Source organism: Patella vulgata, chromosome 6 (assembly GCF_932274485.2).
Source record: "Patella vulgata chromosome 6, xgPatVulg1.2, whole genome shotgun sequence".
Lineage (NCBI taxonomy): Eukaryota > Metazoa > Mollusca > Gastropoda > Patellidae > Patella > Patella vulgata.
In genome coordinates, this window is record NC_065884.2 from 48,888,636 (window position 1) to 48,908,142 (window position 19,507).

The 19,507-nt window shown below is 34.8% G+C and overlaps 2 protein-coding genes across 2 annotated transcripts; both read left to right on the top strand.

The window, feature by feature from the left end:
* Positions 1-2,791: 2,791 nt before the first annotated feature.
* LOC126823650 (glycosyl hydrolase YngK) lies at positions 2,792-4,705 on the top strand. The gene is made up of 2 exons (XM_050552612.2): positions 2,792-2,847; positions 3,281-4,705. The coding sequence occupies exons 1-2, from the start codon at positions 2,829-2,831 to the stop codon at positions 4,696-4,698; spliced, it is 1,437 nt and encodes a 478-aa protein (XP_050408569.1). The 5' UTR covers positions 2,792-2,828; the 3' UTR covers positions 4,699-4,705.
* Positions 4,706-7,457: 2,752 nt separating this feature from the next.
* LOC126824357 (RNA polymerase-associated protein CTR9 homolog) lies at positions 7,458-17,960 on the top strand. Its single transcript, XM_050553569.2, has 14 exons — positions 7,458-7,636; positions 9,639-9,737; positions 10,230-10,469; positions 11,031-11,120; positions 11,382-11,560; positions 11,869-12,064; positions 12,909-13,016; positions 13,409-13,528; positions 14,588-14,704; positions 14,973-15,062; positions 15,318-15,446; positions 16,100-16,283; positions 16,938-17,026; positions 17,757-17,960. Exons 1-14 carry the CDS (start codon positions 7,592-7,594, stop codon positions 17,958-17,960), a joined length of 1,890 nt encoding a protein of 629 aa, XP_050409526.1. The 5' UTR covers positions 7,458-7,591.
* Positions 17,961-19,507: the final 1,547 nt, after the last annotated feature.

A 19,507-nucleotide genomic window follows, 5' to 3' on the forward strand; every position in this document is an offset into this window, starting at 1 on the left:
TCTAACTCAATATCATCCAAAGTCTTACACGTTGAAAATATGAATTATTTGTCAATTCAAATCAACATTGATGTTGTGATCTTACCAGGAAAAGGTAGGCTTCTGATATCCAATATTTAAGTCAAAATAAACATTTTACCATTGGTACACGAATCGTGTACAATAGTGCGTTTCAGCGTCATTTGCAACAAGTGACCAGAAAGAACGAGCCTAGACATATTCAACAACTCATGGCAAACGGCGGGGCCATATCTTATCTGGAGAGCATGCGCAATAGACTGGAATAACCAGACGCTAGAAATTACTATTCGGTTGAGACTCATGTCGTATTTCGCTGGACATAACTGATTTGAAATTAAGGTCAAAACGGAAACAATTGAATGTAAATAAGTTTATATACAATCAGATTACATTATTATATGCGTTGCGACCTATTTGGGTCAATTTCTTGGTCCCAAATATTAGCGATTTAGCTCCTTTAACGTCAAAATGGATTATAATCGAAACTTTGTTGTTTTTGGGTGTGTTTTGTTTTTATCGTACCGACTTTAGTAATGATAATCGGGGCTATGCTTAAAATTCAATCGCTATATCTCGGTGAGTGGAGCAATTTTACTGAAATGTTCAGCGTATTCTATTTACGTTTATATATCTAACTATTATAGCGAGAAGTGTCAACTCTGTATCCAATCTCCTGTAATTCTCCTTTAATAAAATGTTAACGTGCAATTGTTCAATCATATAGTTTAGATAAAACCAGATATAATTTGCCGCTCATTTCAGATAATGTTTTAAAATTTCATTTTTCCAGCGCACGTAACCTAATTTAAAAATATAATATTTATTTTATATTCGAAGATAAAAGAAATTAAGTATTAGTCCTCGGATCACCACAAACTATCTGTTTTAATTGTTGTTGGTTGTTAATATTGTTCCACATATTTCAGATTTATTCAGTTATAGCGGGTCTATATAATATATATGAATGAAACCGTTTTCTATTCTTAAAATCTGCAGAAATATTTCCTTACCAAATCTATAACTTTCGATAAACCGTTTCTCACGTTTTTGAGATTAAGACAATTTGGTTTATCTTATCTGGGACACAGTCGGTACTGTATTTATTGAAATCTTGAAGATACGTCATGAAATAAAGATAATAAATTAAAGCAAATATTTATAATGAGTAGGCTACAACGGTAAGTGTTATGTATATGGGAACATTATACGCTAGGGAGCCCGACAGTATTCTTGCTTTATCAATTATTTTTTGGCAGCAATGCATCCTTATCAATTCTGTGTTTTCTGGACACTTATACATCTACGTGGTGCGCAAATATTCACATAAATTATTATATTATCGCTTACACAAATATTTGGAGACATGGTGGCTCAGTGAGTAAGACGGGGGGGGGGGGCCGTGTTCTATCCCTGCTTTGTCCGAGAAAGTTCATCGGGATTTTCCGGTGTGGTTCCCCCTTGTCAGTGGTGCAGGACGGAGAGTCTGGTATGGGACAACGTATAGTTGTTCGGATGGGACGAAAAACTGAGATCACGTGTACACCTTGGCGTGAACGTTTGCGGTTGGAATTAGATACAAGTGTAGACCGTAGCGCCGCTTTCAGGGCAAAATTTCTCTCATCGCACACTGTTACAATGGCATGCCAGTCTTCATTTGCCCAGTCGAACGTTAAAAATCATTTCATTTCATTTGATTTTGAATTATTTGTAAATGCAATTCAATCATATGTTTAGTAATCGTTATTCGACGTTTCTTTTAGCTTGGGTTTTCTGTATGTTATGAAATATTTACTAATAAATTCCACGAAATCCTCTAATATTCAAAATTAAACAAACAGATCCAATGGAGGAAATATATTGAATTGAAATATTAAATAAAAGTTTCTAGAAATGGAAATGCAGTTAAAAAATCTATGAGCATTTCAATTGTATCCCGTCCGTGTGTTGTGTGTAATTGTTTATGTGTGCTGCGGTCCTCCTGCACTTGCTATTATACTCAACTAATTAATCTTTATTGAGCCTAAACAATTTTTCTCCAAATACGATTGTCATTTACAATGTAAACTTAACATTTTTAAAAAGCATTTAGCGAAAGCGATACATAATAACTGACATCTTGATGGATAACATTCACTGGTTTTATTAACTGCAACGTTTCAAATTCAATGAGGACACTCACCGTTATCGAGCAATGATACAATCAACATGTTACAGAATATACAAACAGTTATATACAAATGGATAAAATAAACAAATTAACAAATTACGTAAAGGCAATTTGCTGAAAATTTCATTCAAATTGATCCACTATGAACCGAAAACTAAGCGAATGAAATTTCTGCTTAGCCTCGGTCATCATTACTAAAGTCGGTACGATAAACAGCATAGTCTCGATTATCTATTTAATCGTTTAATCGAGAAGGAAAGTTATGCAGTAAATCGGCTCACAATCCACTTAAGATCGCAGGCTAGCGATGCCATCTAGAGTTGATTATGGTCTGGATAAGTTAATTAATGTCTAATTAATAATTTAGATAACATTTCAGGCCTAAAGAAAGACCTTCAATAGACAGATTTAGCTCTTGCATAATGTATGTTTAATCAATAAGAAACCCTTAAAGGGAATGAAATCTACAAAGTCATGCTAAATCAACAATAATAATAAACCCCATTAATCTCCATATTACGAATAAAGATTTTAAAAAAACAGTGAGTAAAAAAATAACCCATAAAATTTGAAGATTTTTTTTTCAACTTTACTTCAGATGAGGCCGTTATTGTTCGTATACAGTTATCTTGTTCTCTGCATGCAATGTGGAGTTTGGGGTAAGTTATGACCTTGATTTTGAAAATGTTTTCACTCGTGATCTAACAACACTCGTCTCATTAAAAATATTTAGTGAATTAATGATTTTTTTTTCTCTTCGTCTTGCACCAGCAAGTAATTGACATCGGATGTGCTCAGAAATAAATTAAATGAAATGGGGTTTATTATTCTGCTGTTCTGCACCACTCGGGATAATGCTATGTATGAGGAGCACATTAGTCCGTAGAGCGGCCCTACGGCCTACTGTCAAGGAGTCTTTTACATACACGCCAACGTGTACCCGTATCTCGGGTTTTGGTCCAATCCGAATGACTAGACATCGTTTCTCGTCCGGCCCTGTAGACATCTTGCACTTGCACCACTGAAATAAATATGAGCGACGTAATTTACAAGTTTCAGTTTTGCTTTATTGTTTTCTTTTCTTCATTTAAGGTGTAAAACCAATTGGTGCTGAGTGGCCGATAAGGGAATTTCGAGCAGTATGGGTAGCAACAGTTGCCGACATAGACTGGCCAATTTCTAGTCGACATACATCTGCTCAACAACAGAAGGAAATGATTGTCCTCCTTGACAAACTCCAAGATCTCAATTTTAATGCGGTGGTGTTTCAAGTAAGATGTGCTGGAGATGCTATGTATCATTCTCAGATCGAACCCTGGAGTCGTTATCTAACTGGGGCTCAAGGAAAAGTCCCGTCACCATATTATGACCCTCTGGATTTTGTAGTCAACGAGGCACACAAAAGAAATATCGAGGTACATGCGTGGTTTAATCCGTATCGAGCAAATACGTCTCCCAGTCGCAGTGGACTTGCCAAAAATCATATGGCCATCGAATATCCACAATATGCTTACACCTATGGAAGCGATATATACATGGATCCTGGTGCAAAACAAGTCCAGGATCGTGCCCATGATGTAATTATGGATGTGGTGAAACGATATGACGTAGATGGTGTCCATATGGATGACTATTTTTATCCTTATCCAGTATCTGGAGTCAGTTTTCCGGACAGTCATACATATAATGCTTACAGGTCGTCTGGTGGACGTTTGAGTCACGATGACTGGAGAAGGGAAAATGTTAATAACTTAATCCAACGCATTTATTCCAGTATCAAATCATTGAAAAATGACGTCAAATTTGGACTGAGTCCCTTTGGAATCTGGAAATCTGGTTATCCTTCTGGTATTGTTGGGTTTTCATCTTACGATTCTCAGTATGCTGACAGCAGGAAATGGTTTATGGAAGGATGGGTGGACTACATGAATCCTCAGTTGTATTGGAGAATTGATCCCCCAAAACAAAGTTACACTCATCTCATGGACTGGTGGCTGCAGCAGAACACAAAACATCGCCATTTTTACGCGGGGTGCTATGCTGGTCGAGTTGTCAATGGTGGTTGGCCAGTAAGTGAAATCAGGCGACAAGTAGAGGAATCCAGGGACAGAAATAACAAACTCAGCTTAGGCAATGTCTTCTTCAGTGCTAAATATTTCCGAGATAATAGTAAAGGGTTGGATGACATGTTTAAAAGTGATCTGTATACAATTCCAGCTTTGGCCCCTGAAATGTCTTGGTTAAATTCAACTGTTCCTCCTCCTCCAGGTAATGTTAAAGCCAGTGGAAACACGATTAGCTGGAATCCGGATAGTTCAGGAGCTGTACGGTCTTGGGCAGTTTATTTACAACAGGCTGATAACTGGAATCTAGTTAAGGTCCTGAACAAGGATACTACTCACTATGCGGGTTTACGTGGTCAGTACGCTATTACTGCTGTTAATAGATTATCTACTGAAAGCGATGCTGTGATAATCAATATTAATTCAGATCAACCTGTTATTGGTTAAGCCGCTCAAATGATATAAAAATAAATGTTTAACGTAAAAGTTGTTGTTATGCACTATGCCTATGCATTCAAGGTATCCGTACATACCTTTCTTTGTCAAATTGCGAACATGAAACCCTAGATTAGTAGCAAAAATAAGCACGTGTTTGGGCATCAAGGTAAGTAGGCATCAAGGTAATTAAGGGGACACCGTGGAGTTTATTTCCTGGGTTGGATTTATCATGATGCAGCTGATCCCGGGCCCATAATAAATGAAAAGAAAACCATACAATCAATTGCTGAAAGTGGGATACTATCGTCCATTCATCTCGTGCACAGATTAGTCTAATTAAATAGAATAAAGTTGACGTAAAACGGTGCAGATACGAAACACTTACCCAAAAATGGTAATTGTCTCGCCCTAATAGCTAACACATAGATACTTTCTATACAAGAAAAGCGGGGTTAACTTTCCCTTCAGGCATTATCCGGCGTTCCTAGCCGTCTTGGCTTAGAGGCCGGGATACCGACACCGTGCGCGGTTCTTAGATGCATGGAGACAATGTAGTGTTTCAGCCGTTGGGTCTGAGTGCTAGGTCTGTTAAAATCAGACTGTAGATACATGTATTATAATAACTCCTAATGTACTAGTATAGATGTTGTAGGTTCATGTATTTAATATATAAACATAGGCTAGTTATATAAAAACACAGTGTTCCAGAGTCATTTGATCATTGGCAATAGTTTATACATATCGGGGAGGCCAGATTATATGCATGAAAGTCCTGACTAGATAAATGTCACCCTAGTGTCACGGGCCGTTTTCTGGAAGTTCCTGATTAGGCAGTCACATCCGTCCCCGTAGTGTCACACGTGTGTTTTTTCTGTGCTGTGCCGTGACGAAGGATAATCACGACGTATCAACACCGTATAGTGTCACATACATAGACAGGGGTACCGTAACCATAATCTTTTACCTGCTTTAGGGCCACAAAAAGGCTTAATTTGTCCCTTAACATCTTGCCATAGTATGAAATAGTTTTACGTATGATATAACATTTCATTTCAATAAAGAAGTGTAGATAGCATGTTGCTTCAGTGTGTTGACAGAGTTCTAATACCATGCGGCAATAGCAAAAGTATCGACTTCTCCCTCGCACATGCCCGAGCAACCTACAAGAAGATCAGATGTATCTCCCAGAGCTTCTAACAACAGTTATTTAGATAGAACTTAGACAATTAATGCACCAGAGGAAAAAAAGACTGTGGTCAGGCTGCGTAAGTTTCGTATCTATTGCTACGTACCATTTTTCCCTTTCGGGCCACAAGGACGTGGTGGACCCTTTTAGATCTGACACGAAATTTGCACAGCCTATATACATGTTGATCATTGCTAGAATTACGGTCCTCGCGAAATCGCCCTACAATTCTGTGGGACTGCCACGGTTAATGTTTCATTTGTTTAAAACTAAATATTCCCATTTCTTGCAACCCGTTGATAGTGCGGCCATAGGCAAGCAGCCAATAGTATGTTGGCCAAATAACAAATTATACCGTAGAGGATGCTATTTAAGGGATTATTAATATTTTGCAATTTTGTTTTAAATTTTCGGTTTTCTAAATTATTTATTAGTTATTGTTTATTGTGTTGTGACCAGCTCTCATATTTTACAGTCGGGTCATATTATGACAAACTTTTGTAAATTAAATGATAAAATAAAATCTTATAGTAAGTTGTAGCAAACACCGCCACAGCGGCTTATGAGTCAGAGAGAGAGAGAGAGAGAGAGAGAAATGGGTTTTAACGTCCACTCGACACAAACTAGGTCATTTCGGGACTAACATATGGTTTACTTTTATTTCAATAATTCGCTTGCGCGTAGGGATCTTTAGCAGTGGGAGGAAACCGGAGGACCCGGAGAAAACCCACGAGGTTGGACAGGCAACCCTACTCCTTGTCACGTACAGCCGGGGATTCGAAACCACGCCAGTTGACTCAATGACAGGCCGTATGATACAGCGCGCGCGTGCTACTTATTCGGCCACCCCCACCCCCCTTATGATCAATTATGAGTCAGAGGTTTACATCCGATTCCACCTCACGCTCTTGAAGCAACGACCCGGAGTTTACAACAGCTTGATAAGATGTACGGAGTTAAAGCAAGATCAAGCCTTCTAGCTGTTGAATATACGCCCCCCCCCCCCGAGGGTGACCAGGGGGCGCGCGTGTCCAGGTATTTGAGCAGCGGGAATTTCCAGGGGAGACAACGTCAAGTTGATTAAGTTTGGCATTGGGTCGGAGGGATCAACTACCCGCGAATTTGATAAAATCAAAAGCTTTGAGAAAGTATTTCTGCTCAGTGTGTATATGATTGGAGTGAGCCAAAAAAGTACGGCGGCAATACTTCGCACGTTACATTTTTAGACGTTAATTCCATGAATTTGGGAGAGAAAAATATGCTCTGCACGTAGGCCTGTGATATCCTAAACCAAAACATGTCATTGTTATGATAATAATAGATTATTTAAAGCTCTCGGGAATGTTTCGGATTTCACTCAGTTGGAAGCGGGCGTTAAGCACGTAACTGTGAAGTCTGTAGAGGACGGGGAACCACTCTGAAGTGTATTTCTCTGCCCTCTGGGTTGATCATCTGCAGTGCTGTGATAAGTGGTGTAGCTTCACAGTCGAAATAAAACGAAAGGGGCCGAATGATTCGGATGATCTTTCATTGTCCAATTTTGCGATTGATTCAATATTGCTATGCGATGCCCTGTGTTATACTATAAGAAAAGCAATGTAACTATTTATTTTGAACAATTATAATCCATAGCAATGAGACGTCTACATTCCACTGTATTGCAATACACAATATTTCTTTGAAAAGTTTTAATTACTTCTCCCGTCAACAAGGAAGATGGCGGCGGGATCCATAGAAATCCCTCTGAGGGATACGGACGAAGTAAGTGTGGAATTGTCTTTATAATTGTTAATTATATATCCCTGTCTACGTGAAAATGTATTACCCAAATCTGTGTTTGCGTTAATGAATGATATATTATGATGTATCATGTTTAGATATGATAATACTCAAAGTCAAAGTAGACCCACTCCGAAAAATCAAATCCCGGTCCGAGCACACGTGACATTCACCGTGCTTATTATAAATAAAAGAATAGCTAAATCTATTTGTTGAGGCCAGCTCAGTTTTTGTCAAGGTCGCTGAGATGTAAATAACGTGAGTGTTGGCGAGGTTGTATGTTACTGGTTAGGGTTAGGGTAAGCATTTGGGCTAGATCCAGGGTTAGGGTTGGGATTAGCGCAATGGCTGGCCCCTGTCGCCCTGTGTAAGTGTGTTTACATCTTCATCTTGTGACCTATGACGAAAAATTGAGCTGGCCTTATCATTTAGCACTAACCATAAAAGAATTATATTTGCACATATAAACTACAAAAAGACGACCATTATTTGTTGAATTCCGCCCATATTTGCTCTCCATTCAATAATATAAGAAATAAAAGGCAAAACCATGACAGAGAAACTGGTTACGTGTAGGGGAGAGCGGGGCACAGTAAGCCATGGGGCACAGTAAGCCAGGTTTTGGGAAAATTCAATTGTGACATCACTGCGGAATTCCCATTTATAGCCCCCATTTGTCCTCCTAAATTCAATAAATTTATGTAAGCTGATATCAGCCATTAACCGTTTTTCTGACGCAAAAGTGAATTTTTGGTGGACTGGTTAAACTGCTTGACTACTCCAGATTTTGTTGGAGCCCACAAATTTGAAATTCCAGGTGAAGGAGATAGTAATTGACTCTCATTAGAGATATTTTGTTTCATAATACTATCACATGCCTTCCTGCCATTTTCGATTTTCTGTTGTGGTTGATGATAGGGCACAGTGGGACACATTTCAGTGGGGCACACTGAGCATAAGCATTTTGAGTTTAACCAAATATCATTTGTCCATTTTAGACAGAATCTGGATATTTGAGCTGTTTTTAAGGAAATATTGGTCCTAGGTTACGAATCCTTACTGACTTAAAAATCATAGGAATTGTTTGCATAAAAGATTTTTTTTTTCTCTAGTTAAAGAATTTTTTATTCAATGTTAAGCTATTTTTTAAAATTTCCAGCTGCGTAACTGTGTTCAAGTCTTAAAACAAATTCATATTTTGAACTACAGTAAAAAGTTAGTTTTCACAGTTCTGATGAGTTTCAGTGTGTTTACTATACATTTTTTTTAAAAAAACATACTCGATGGCCAACTGTGTCCGATAGTGTGACCCAGTGTACCCCACATACGGGGCACATTGGGTAAAAAAAAATTTTGGTTTTACAATGATCAACATAAAAATGGTTTCAATTTATTAACTTCTTAACAGCACTGTTAAATCGAACATATGACTGGCTTCAACTGAGTACATAGTTTGATTCTCTGTAGGTCTTCACTTCTTGTCAATTTACTAAAAAAGAAATCATGCCCACTGTGCCCCACTCTCCCCTATGGTATGTAGTGAATGTCATCATTGTTTAACCTTTTTGCATTTTCTTTGACAAGTGAACAGGGATTAAGGAATTGGTTCACATTGAGTACGCCACTGCTGGCACACTAGCTTCACAAGACGCATAAAGGCATCAAGATAACTTTTTAGAAGCACTGAAACACAACTCACAGATGTCAAGCTCGTTAATAATATAATAGGTCTCTATGCAATAGTCATACCTTGACGCCTACAGTACAAACTAATTACGATCAAGATGTATCAATGAAGATTGAACAAACATTTGAGCAACTAGCAAAAATGTTATGATTAATGATAAAAAAGACATTTTTTAGTAATGTTAACTTGTTGAAATCAAAGTTTAGGTCAAAAAACATACCTACTTTTTAAGTGGAATTAATGTGATAAAAATTATGATAATGTTTTAAAGGTAAATTTGTCTATTTTATGTTTTAGGTTATAGAGTTAGATCTTGATCAGCTACCAGAAGGAGATGAAGTACTCAGTATTCTCCGCCAAGAGGTGGCACCTCTACACATATGGGTTACGCTGGCAGTAAGTTTGCTGATCAGTTTACAGACAATTAGCTATAGTGTTTCACATATTATGAGAGCTGAACTCATACTATTAATTATCTTAAACTATCAATTCAGATATTGAATTTGAATTAATTTTGGGGCATTTGTTGTTCAGTGTCATTTAAACCATATAATTTGATCAGATTTTGTCTCTAACTTCGGAATAATCAAGTGATATCAACTAAAATGCAACATTAAATGAAAAGATAATGGAAATATTATTTTATTTGAAAGATTCACAATATGCCACATGTAGAAAATGGAAAAACTATATCAAAAACAGCCTGAAATTGAACATTTGCATTGCATAGCATTGAAATAAAGGCTTAGAATATTCAAATGCCAGTAGTAAATCAACTTTTGATGTGACCACTACACGTAACATTTGAAAGAGTCACACCTTTTATTTTCCTAATTTTTTTATTAAAAAATTTGATGTACATCTATGGTAAATATTTTTTTATTTTAGTTGGAGTACTATAAACAAGGTTTTGTTGATGATTTTGTTAAAATTCTGGAATCCTCAAGAACAGATGCAGGAATTGACTACCAAAATTTTGAAAGAGATCAGATGCAGTCATTGGATACCCTGGCAGCCTATTACGTACAGATGGCCCATAAAGAAAAGAATAAAGACACTAAAAGAGAGCTTTTTACCAAGGCTACTCTTCTCTATACAACAGCCGATAAGATTATTATGTATGACCAGGTACGTGCAATAAAGCGATCTTTTAAAACACAACAATAAATGTTAAAATTACAAACAGCTCTTATCAGGGCAGTCTTTAACATGGCAGGTTTTTATAGTTTGACCGACAAGTATGTAGATTTGTCATCACAAGCCATGGTTTGATTGATATAATAACATAATGGATCATAACAATAAAAAATAATATTCAGTCACACCTCATGAAAACAGATGTTGTACTGAATATAGTCAAATCGTAGGTATGCTGAGACACTGCATTTTTTAAAAATACAACTTTGAGCCATATGCAATATTTTCATATTACAATTATTGACATTGAATTTGCAAATGGAATTTTGCTTAATCAAAAATGAACATGAATTTGACCCTAAAAAATGATACTTGGTCACTGTTATCAGCCCTAAATTAACCGTTAAGCAAAATAAAATTGTGTTCAGGGCACCATGAACCTTACAGTGCATCGGGCCTCTAACGGTCTTAATCCAGTCCTGGCTGTAGTCCTCAGTGAAATATATTTGTCTATTTTTGATTAGTGACTTGAAATGTTGTTTATATTTATAGAATCATCTGTTGGGTCGTGCCTATTTTTGTTTATTGGAGGGGGATAAAATGGATCAAGCTGATGCTCAGTTTAACTTTGTACTCAATCAAGTAAGTTTTACTTCTTTTTATAATCTACAGTAGGCCTACTAAATTCACTTGATTGTATGGATCATTTTCATGAGCTACTGATATCAAGAGGATGAGCGAATTAAACTTAATTTAATCAAAAGAAAATTCTTTCAAGCCAACATTATTATTTGCTCATCTATTTGTATTTTTGTTTAGATTTATGTTTGTGGAAATCAGACCTATTATTCAGTATATTATGTACTATACTCATTATTGATATTAATTGCCTCCCAATTTCAGTCTACAAGTAATATTCCATCTCTGTTGGGTAAAGCTTGCATTGCCTTCAATAAGAAAGAGTTCAGAAGTGCTTTAGCTTACTATAAGAAAGCTCTAAAGAATAATCCAAACTGTCCCGGATCTGTTCGACTAGGAATGGGACATTGTTTTGTTAAATTGAACAGATTAGAAAAGGCCAGGTAAAGAATTGATATGTATCTCTTTGATTGTAAATAAAATGCATCTAGCTTTTTTTTTGAGCTGACTTATCAGAAAATGATAGAATTATTATTACTATATTTGTCATTGGCCATATGGATGTGTGAAAACAATAGAAACCAATCAAGACATTAAATAAAGGACCATAACATAAATATTTGAATTGATCGATAGGAATAATCGTTTTATTTAATGAAATTTCTTTTGATTGTGTATGGCAGTAAACTATATGAATATTTCATAATCTGATATGAAATTTATTGAAAATATTTTATATGCTCTGTTTCAGAATGGCTTTTGAAAGAGCCTTACAGTTAGATCCTCAATGTGTGGGGGCTTTGGTTGGATTAGCCATTTTGGAACTTAATTCAAAGAAACAGGATGCCATTAAAAATGGAGTACAACTGTTGTCTAAAGCTTACACAATAGATTCTACTAACCCCATGGTGCTAAATCATTTGGCTAATCACTTCTTTTATAAAAAGGTTTGTAAATGAACAGGAATAATAAGATAGCTTAAAGAAATTTCAAAAATAGTTAGATAGTTCTAGGTGCATCAGGGTCAAGAAGAATGTTTTCGTCTGGCCAGGAAAAGCATGCAGAGTTGATAGTTATACTTGTTAGACATAGACCTGGGGTTAAATACTATGTAACCAAGGCTGTTATATTAATAGAAAAGAATGCCAATGCTAACTGAGATTGAGGTCTTGTCAGATTGTTGTTTTACACGACCACATTTCAATGCGGTTGTATAGTGTTGTCCGTTTGTCATCCACAAACACTAGAATCTAACATTAATATCTGGTTGACTTTTTCACAAAACTTTAAATTTATACACATTGTTTACAGTCATGAGAGGATGATGCCTAATTTTTTCAAGATTTCCTATAACTACTGTCAGAGTTTTGACCATTCATCACTTTGAAAAAACTTGTGGGTGATCAAGATTATAAAGTTATTTTTTGAGTGCCACACAGTGTTTATGTTCATGAAATGAAGAAGCTTAGAATTACTTAAAAAAAATAAAAAAATCTTGTGGACCATCTAGTGCTTAAAGGTTTCTTTCCGATTGATTTGAAATTAATACAGTTTTTATGTGAGGATTTCGGACAACACTTATCTGCTGTAGGCCTATGTTTCATTGCCTGGCAACCTATCGGTATAATTTGGATTTCTGAAACTTTTGATAACACATTCTTGTTAACACATTCAATCTCATTTTATTTTAAAAGATTATTTATTTTTGCATAGCACATAGTATTAGTACTTTTAAATTAATTTCTAATATGTTGAGTTAATTAATTATAATAAATTTGTTGTATTAAACAGGATTATCAGAAAGTTCAGCATTTAGCTCTTCATGCTTTTCACAATACAGAGAATGAAGCTATGAGAGCTGAGAGTTGTTACCAACTAGCTAGAGCTTTTCATGTTCAGGTAACAAAACAATATTTATGTTGATAATGTCTTGTTCTCTTACTTTTTAGTAAAGCGAAGCTTTAGTTCATAATAAAATCTGTTTGTTGAAATTTTTAAGGGAAATTTTGTGTTCAGACACTTACCCTTCAAAAATCATGTCTGAATCAAAATTTACTGGTATATAGTTACCTAAGTAAAGTGTGGTTAACAAAAATCTTGCTTTTGATGTAAAGTGTTTAGACTATGAAGATATTCTCAAGCTGCTCCCAACCTCAGTTTGAGCGTTATTCAAGTTAAAAAGAAAATAAGGATGGCATGAATATCAATTATTAATGAATTAATAAATTTGTCTTGTGTAGTGTTACATCTATCTATGTACAAATTCCGATTTTGTGTATTTTAATTTTTAGTGTGACTATGATCAAGCCTTTCAGTACTATTATCAATCAACACAGTTTGCACCACAGAATTTTGTACTGCCATATTTTGGTCTAGGTCAGATGTATATCTACAGAGGTGATAATGAAAATGTGAGTATAGCTCTCAAAATCTGTTTTGTAAAGATCTGCTTTATTTCCTGTGAACCGTATCATAACATTAAGAGGAAAATTTATATGGAGCAGCTTTCATCTGGTTATGATATTGAACATGTGATCTCAGAATCGTTATTTAAAATTAAAGTTAAAGTATCTGTTGAGGTGGAATTTAGATACTTATCTCCTTTATGCTTGTTAGCCCATTTGGAGCAGAACAGTAGGACGTTAACCCCCATTTCATTTCCTTTATACTTGAACTTGAATTTTAAAATTCCGAGTTCTAGGCTTGGAAAGTTCCTCAGGATTTTCCAGCCAGGTTTTCCTGTGTAGGTGGTAAAGGACGTGGGACGTGATAAGTAAATGTGTCTGAACTAGAAACCGAACGCAGATGATCCGAACCATCATCTATTAGAAGATGGCTGCCCCCATTGACAAAATTCCATGTAATTTGACTTTACTTTTTACATGGCACAAATATTTAAATAATGTGTAATTTTTAGACTTACATAGATTCAGACATATGATACGAGACAAAATATATCTGCTCATAGAAGTAGCAACCATTTAAAATTCTTTTAAGCTTTCCTAAAATCATATGCAAAACAAAAATACATTCTTTTTAAATATCGTACACTTAAGTTTCATCGACACCTGCCATCCTGGTACCACTCCGTCCATGTCTTAGTAGCATGGTTCAGTATTTTCAGACTAGGGTCCCCAGACTAAATGAAATTCGGATTCAGTTAGTTCGACCATAGTCAAGAAATCATGATAACCAAATGTCGGGCTGTGTATATCATTGGCTGGAGGTTAAATATCCATGAACAGTTGGAAATTGAAATAAGAGCAGGCTATTGCGCTGCTGATCAGACAAAATTTCTCAAAAAGCACACGTCATGGCACATGCCCTTCCTTCATTAGTCAGATTGATGCTGATAATAATCCCCATTTTATTCATTCTACATTTGTATGGTAGTTGCAATGATAATTTAAGATGGTCAACATTAAGTAAATATAGCGGTAAGAATCATTATAATATTGTTTTGTTTGCAGGCATCACAATGTTTTGAAAGAGTATTAAAAGCCCAGCCAGGAAATTATGAAACCATGAAGATCTTAGGTTCCCTTTATTCTAATTCACTTGAAGCAGATAAAAGAGACACAGCCAAGGTGATTATTACTCATGCAACTTATACACACTGGCCTGTAACATCACAACATAACATTTGGCATCCAATTTTTGAATACCTACAGTGCAACCATATTGAACACATGTCCTATGGTTGGTTGATCTTTGGGCAACAATCGTTGTAAAATATAATATTATCTTAAGCCAAGAATATTTTGATTAGATTTAAAGATAATTGTCAAGATTTATTTTGAATAGTTGAAATTACTTATATCTATTAAAAGCAATTATTAACTTATATTATAACAGCAACATTTAAAGAAAGTAACAGAACAGTTTCCTGATGATGTGGAAGCTTGGATTGAATTGGCACAGATTCTTGAACAAACTGATGTTCAGGTATAGTATATAGCATGTAGACTAAAATAATATTATTAATAAATTGTAATCATTCATTGTTACTTATTACACAGGCTTGACTGATTTTTGGCAGCATTTCTACATGCCTACCCTCAATTGAGATTATTCTCAATTTACAGGTTTCATTAAAATAATTATATTATAAAATTAATGCCAATATAGTGGGTATGGACTTTTTTAGCCATGATGCAATGTATTGCAATAACTTCTATTTGACATAAAATATTTTATCAGGGAGCTTTATCAGCCTATGGTACAGCTACAAGAATATTAAAGGAGAAGGTACAAGCTGATGTTCCACCGGAGATTCTCAATAATGTAGCAGCTTTACATTTTAGACTGGGAAATTATCAGGAAGCTAAGGTTAGTTACCAAGACTTGGATTCAAAAGCATCAATTCTGAAAACATACCCCAGACTAGCCATATATTGTAATGTCATGTTGTTGTTTTACGGCATGGCAAATTCCTGGATTTCTCTTTCTGCACAATGTCAACCCAACCTTTTACTGTTTCAGATGACTTTATGTTAATTAAACTTTATTAGATCAGTTAAAGAAACCTTATCAGTTTTATTATAAGAAAATAAATTTAATTGGTTTTGTACAATATCATATTCAAAATAAACACTAGCACTCCTAATTATCAAGGACAACCCTACATGGAGAAAATCATTTTTCACTAGATTTTGTTGAACTTGAAAACCAGTATAGACTTCAATGTGCAGGACTGAAGAAAGGTTTCTCTAGGCTTAGCCACATGTTCCCCAATTCAAATTCAGATATTTACTGAGTAAAAATATTGTTTAAATAAAAATATGTTGGTTGGCGATGGATTATCTAATATGAACACAACCAATATAACTGCATAGTCAAATCAACGGGAAACCAAAAATTTTGTTTTAGCACTGCTCATATAATTAATGTGGTACTGAACGTAAGAAGATGTTAAGATTTATTTTTTTGCTGTTTGTGTTTATAATTGCTTTGTCTAAACTATTGTTTATGGTATTTTGTAGAAATATTATGAAGCATCTTTGGAGAGATCAAAGAATGAAGCCCAACATGATGAGACGTATTATAGTGCTATATCTGTTACTACAACTTATAATCTAGCTAGATTGTATGAATCATTAAATGAATTTGATAAGGCTGACAAATTATACAGAACTATTCTTAGAGATCATCCTAATTACGTTGATTGTATGTTTATTTAAAATATTTACCTACTGTATCTGTTTGCTATCTGTATTGATATAAACAACCAGAAACAAATTTATTAATATATAATGTATTCTCAATGACAAGTTTAAGAATAATTTTGTAGATAGGTCAGACATGAAGGGTACTAAAACTTCCTGAGGATTTTTCAAGACATACAAAGAGTGTATTGTAAAAGAGTATTTTTTGTTAATGCAAGGTTCCCACTGTCGTTCGATGCGTTACGATACGATTGTCTCCATTGAGTCCATGATCTGCTTACAGATACGTTCGGATACTTTTCGAAACGGCCAACACGTTTGCCACAACTGACTTTAATATATGATAAGAACTGATAGGATCACCACGATTTCAATTGTAGCACGAATGGTGATAGTGGGAACCTAGCATAGCATTAAATTCAATGGCTGTTTTGCATAAGGGATAGAATATATTTTGCACTAGTGAAAGGATCAACTTTCAATTTATTTCTGAAAATATAAAGTTAATTTTGAAATAGTTATAAAGTATTTCCTGTGTTATTTGATAAATGAAATTAAGATTCCAAGATGGTATCTCAAAAGCCATTACCTAGAAAATTATAATGTTTTCTTTTGATAGATTCTTGTATTTATTTACCGATAATATTTCTTACAGGTTATTTAAGACTGGGCTGTATGGCACGAGATAGAGGTCAGATTTATGAAGCTTCTGATTGGTTTAAAGAAGCCTTACAGATAAATCAGGTAGATTTGTTTAATAATTATCATTTGATGTCAGAAGTATTTTGAATTGCTAACAAAATACAAGCTATTAAAATTGAAAATCATATAAATTTTTAGACCTATGCTGTAATGCTATAAATTAATAAAAAATCAACTGATTAATGGCAGAACACAAATAACCATTTTATTTATTGAAAATTAATTTTATAAGAGGTTGCTAGAAAGCTTTTGAAAGAAGGTAAATTAAATGATTAAACAAAAAAACGTGTTAAATTATCTTGTCTGAACATTAAACACTCATAACTTCACTCTGAGTAAAGTAATTTGAAATTTTCATTATATTTATCTTTCATTATCTTTTTATACACCCACATTTTTATGTGGACATATTATCCTGTCGCTCCTGTCTGTCCACAATCTGTTTGTGGACCCTCTAGAAGTCACAATTTTTATCAGATTTTGATAAAACTTAAAATATATGTTTAAGTACCAAAGATCTCTGTTCCTTTCGCTATTTGCACATATCTGATCGTAACTTCCTGGATTATAGTCCTTGATTGTACAAAAAATCCCATTTTTGTTTAGCTTGTTCTCTATCCATCTCCTGCAAAAGATCTTGCCTGGCAACCGCTGGTTTTGAAGTCAGCTTTTTATCTGAATCTTACATAATGCATCTTTAAGACTGCTTTTTTTTAGTCTGTATGGTCTGAGAGCTGTGTTAATAAGGTTTATTTTTGAATTTATTTTTTAGGATCATCCAGATGCTTGGTCACTGATTGGTAATCTGCATTTAGTAAAACATGAATGGGGACCAGGACAGAAGAAATTTGAGAGAATTTTACAAAGACCTGGTACTAAAGATGATGCTTATTCTTTAATAGCTCTAGGTAATGTGTGGTTACAGACTCTACATCAACCAATGAAAGATAAAGCCAAGGTATATATATCTTTATAACTTTGTAGCTGGCATTTCCTTGGGTTTTCTGGGTCTTTAAAGATAATTTGACGAAACTTGGTTACGTTCGATATTGGCATCTATTGGACTGTAGTTTCATGGATTATGGCCCCTGATTGTACAAAAAATCATGTTTTTAGCTTGTGGACACTATAGATGTCACATTTTGGATTCAAGTTCTGTTTGATATTCGCGCATATTGGACCATAACTTCTTGGATTATGACCCCTGATTGTATGAAAAATCACGTTTTTAACTTGCGGACACTCTAGAGGTCACAATTTTTTTCTGATTTTAAAAACAGTTTAATTATATCACCTTTACAACGTAATGAAGGTTGAGGTTGAATTTGGGGAAAATTGAAATTTCCCGACAAAAAATAGCCTCTCTTGGTACGCAAATAAGGGGGGTTGTATCATAAGATCTGTCATTGAGACAACCGCTGGTATCTGAAAAAATGATACTTCTAATCAACAGCAATAATCAAATTTGTAATTGTGGCTTGGAAGAAATGTATATCTCTATATCGATTTGTGCAGGAGCGCTACTCATCTTGTTCTTCTTTGATATGATGTCACCAAATGGTGGTGATGATGTCATGCTCGGTTTCTGTTACTTGTTTTTTTTTTTGCAGCCTTATTAATACCATATTCTTGTTGTTGTTTGATAAGTTTAGTCATGGATATTTTGTTTACCTGCAATAAATGTATTTGATTTAATAGCCATTTCAATGCTTTATTCAGTTTTTCTTAATACAGATTACAAATTATTTCAGGAAAAAAGACATCAAGATCGAGCTTTAGCCATGTATAAACAAGTTTTACGTAATGATGATAGAAATATATGGGCGGCTAATGGCATTGGTAAATTATCTACCATTATATTTTAGATATTAACGAATTAAGAAGGTGTCTGTATTGGTTTATTTTAAGACAAAACTCCATCAATAGAAATACATGATCCGATTTTGTAATAATAATAAAAAAATTACACAATTTTCCAAATTAAATACTTCCTTTATATGAAAATACATCACAGTTGGCTGTAAATTGTAATCTGTTTTTAAGAAATATGACATCCACAATTTTATGGGCATTTGTAACAGTTTTTGTTTGTGTGAATTTAGGGGATACCAACATCGCTTTGCTAATGTGCCTGGTTATTTCTTTTCCACAAACTTTGTATTTTGTGTGTAGAAAGGGTTTCATTTCATCCAGACAACTTTGAGGAGGTAAATTCCTAAATTGAACATTTTACTTAATAAAAAGACCTAAGACGGGTAAAAACATTTAAGTATTTAAATATCTGTATTTTATCAGGTTGTGTATTGGCACATAAAGGATGTATTGGTGAAGGTAGAGATGTATTTGCCCAGGTTAGAGAGGCCACAGCTGATTTCTGTGATGTGTGGTTAAACATTGCACATATCTACGTTGAACAAAAACAATATGTGGCTGCCGTTCAGATGGTTTGTTTATTTGATTTCTATTTTTGTCCTTGCTAGTTATAAAACAGGTACTGTAGATAGGTTCTAAGTCATTTCATCG

Excerpts from the sequence above, each read along its gene's own strand:
- LOC126824357 (XM_050553569.2), top strand. The coding sequence starts at position 7,592 with ATGGCGGCGGGATCCATAGAAATCCCTCTGAGGGATACGGACGAA. Across the intron at positions 9,738-10,229 it reads ACATATGGGTTACGCTGGCA|TTGGAGTACTATAAACAAGG; the intron begins GTAAGTTTGCTG and ends TTTTTATTTTAG. Across the intron at positions 10,470-11,030 it reads AGATTATTATGTATGACCAG|AATCATCTGTTGGGTCGTGC; the intron begins GTACGTGCAATA and ends TTATATTTATAG.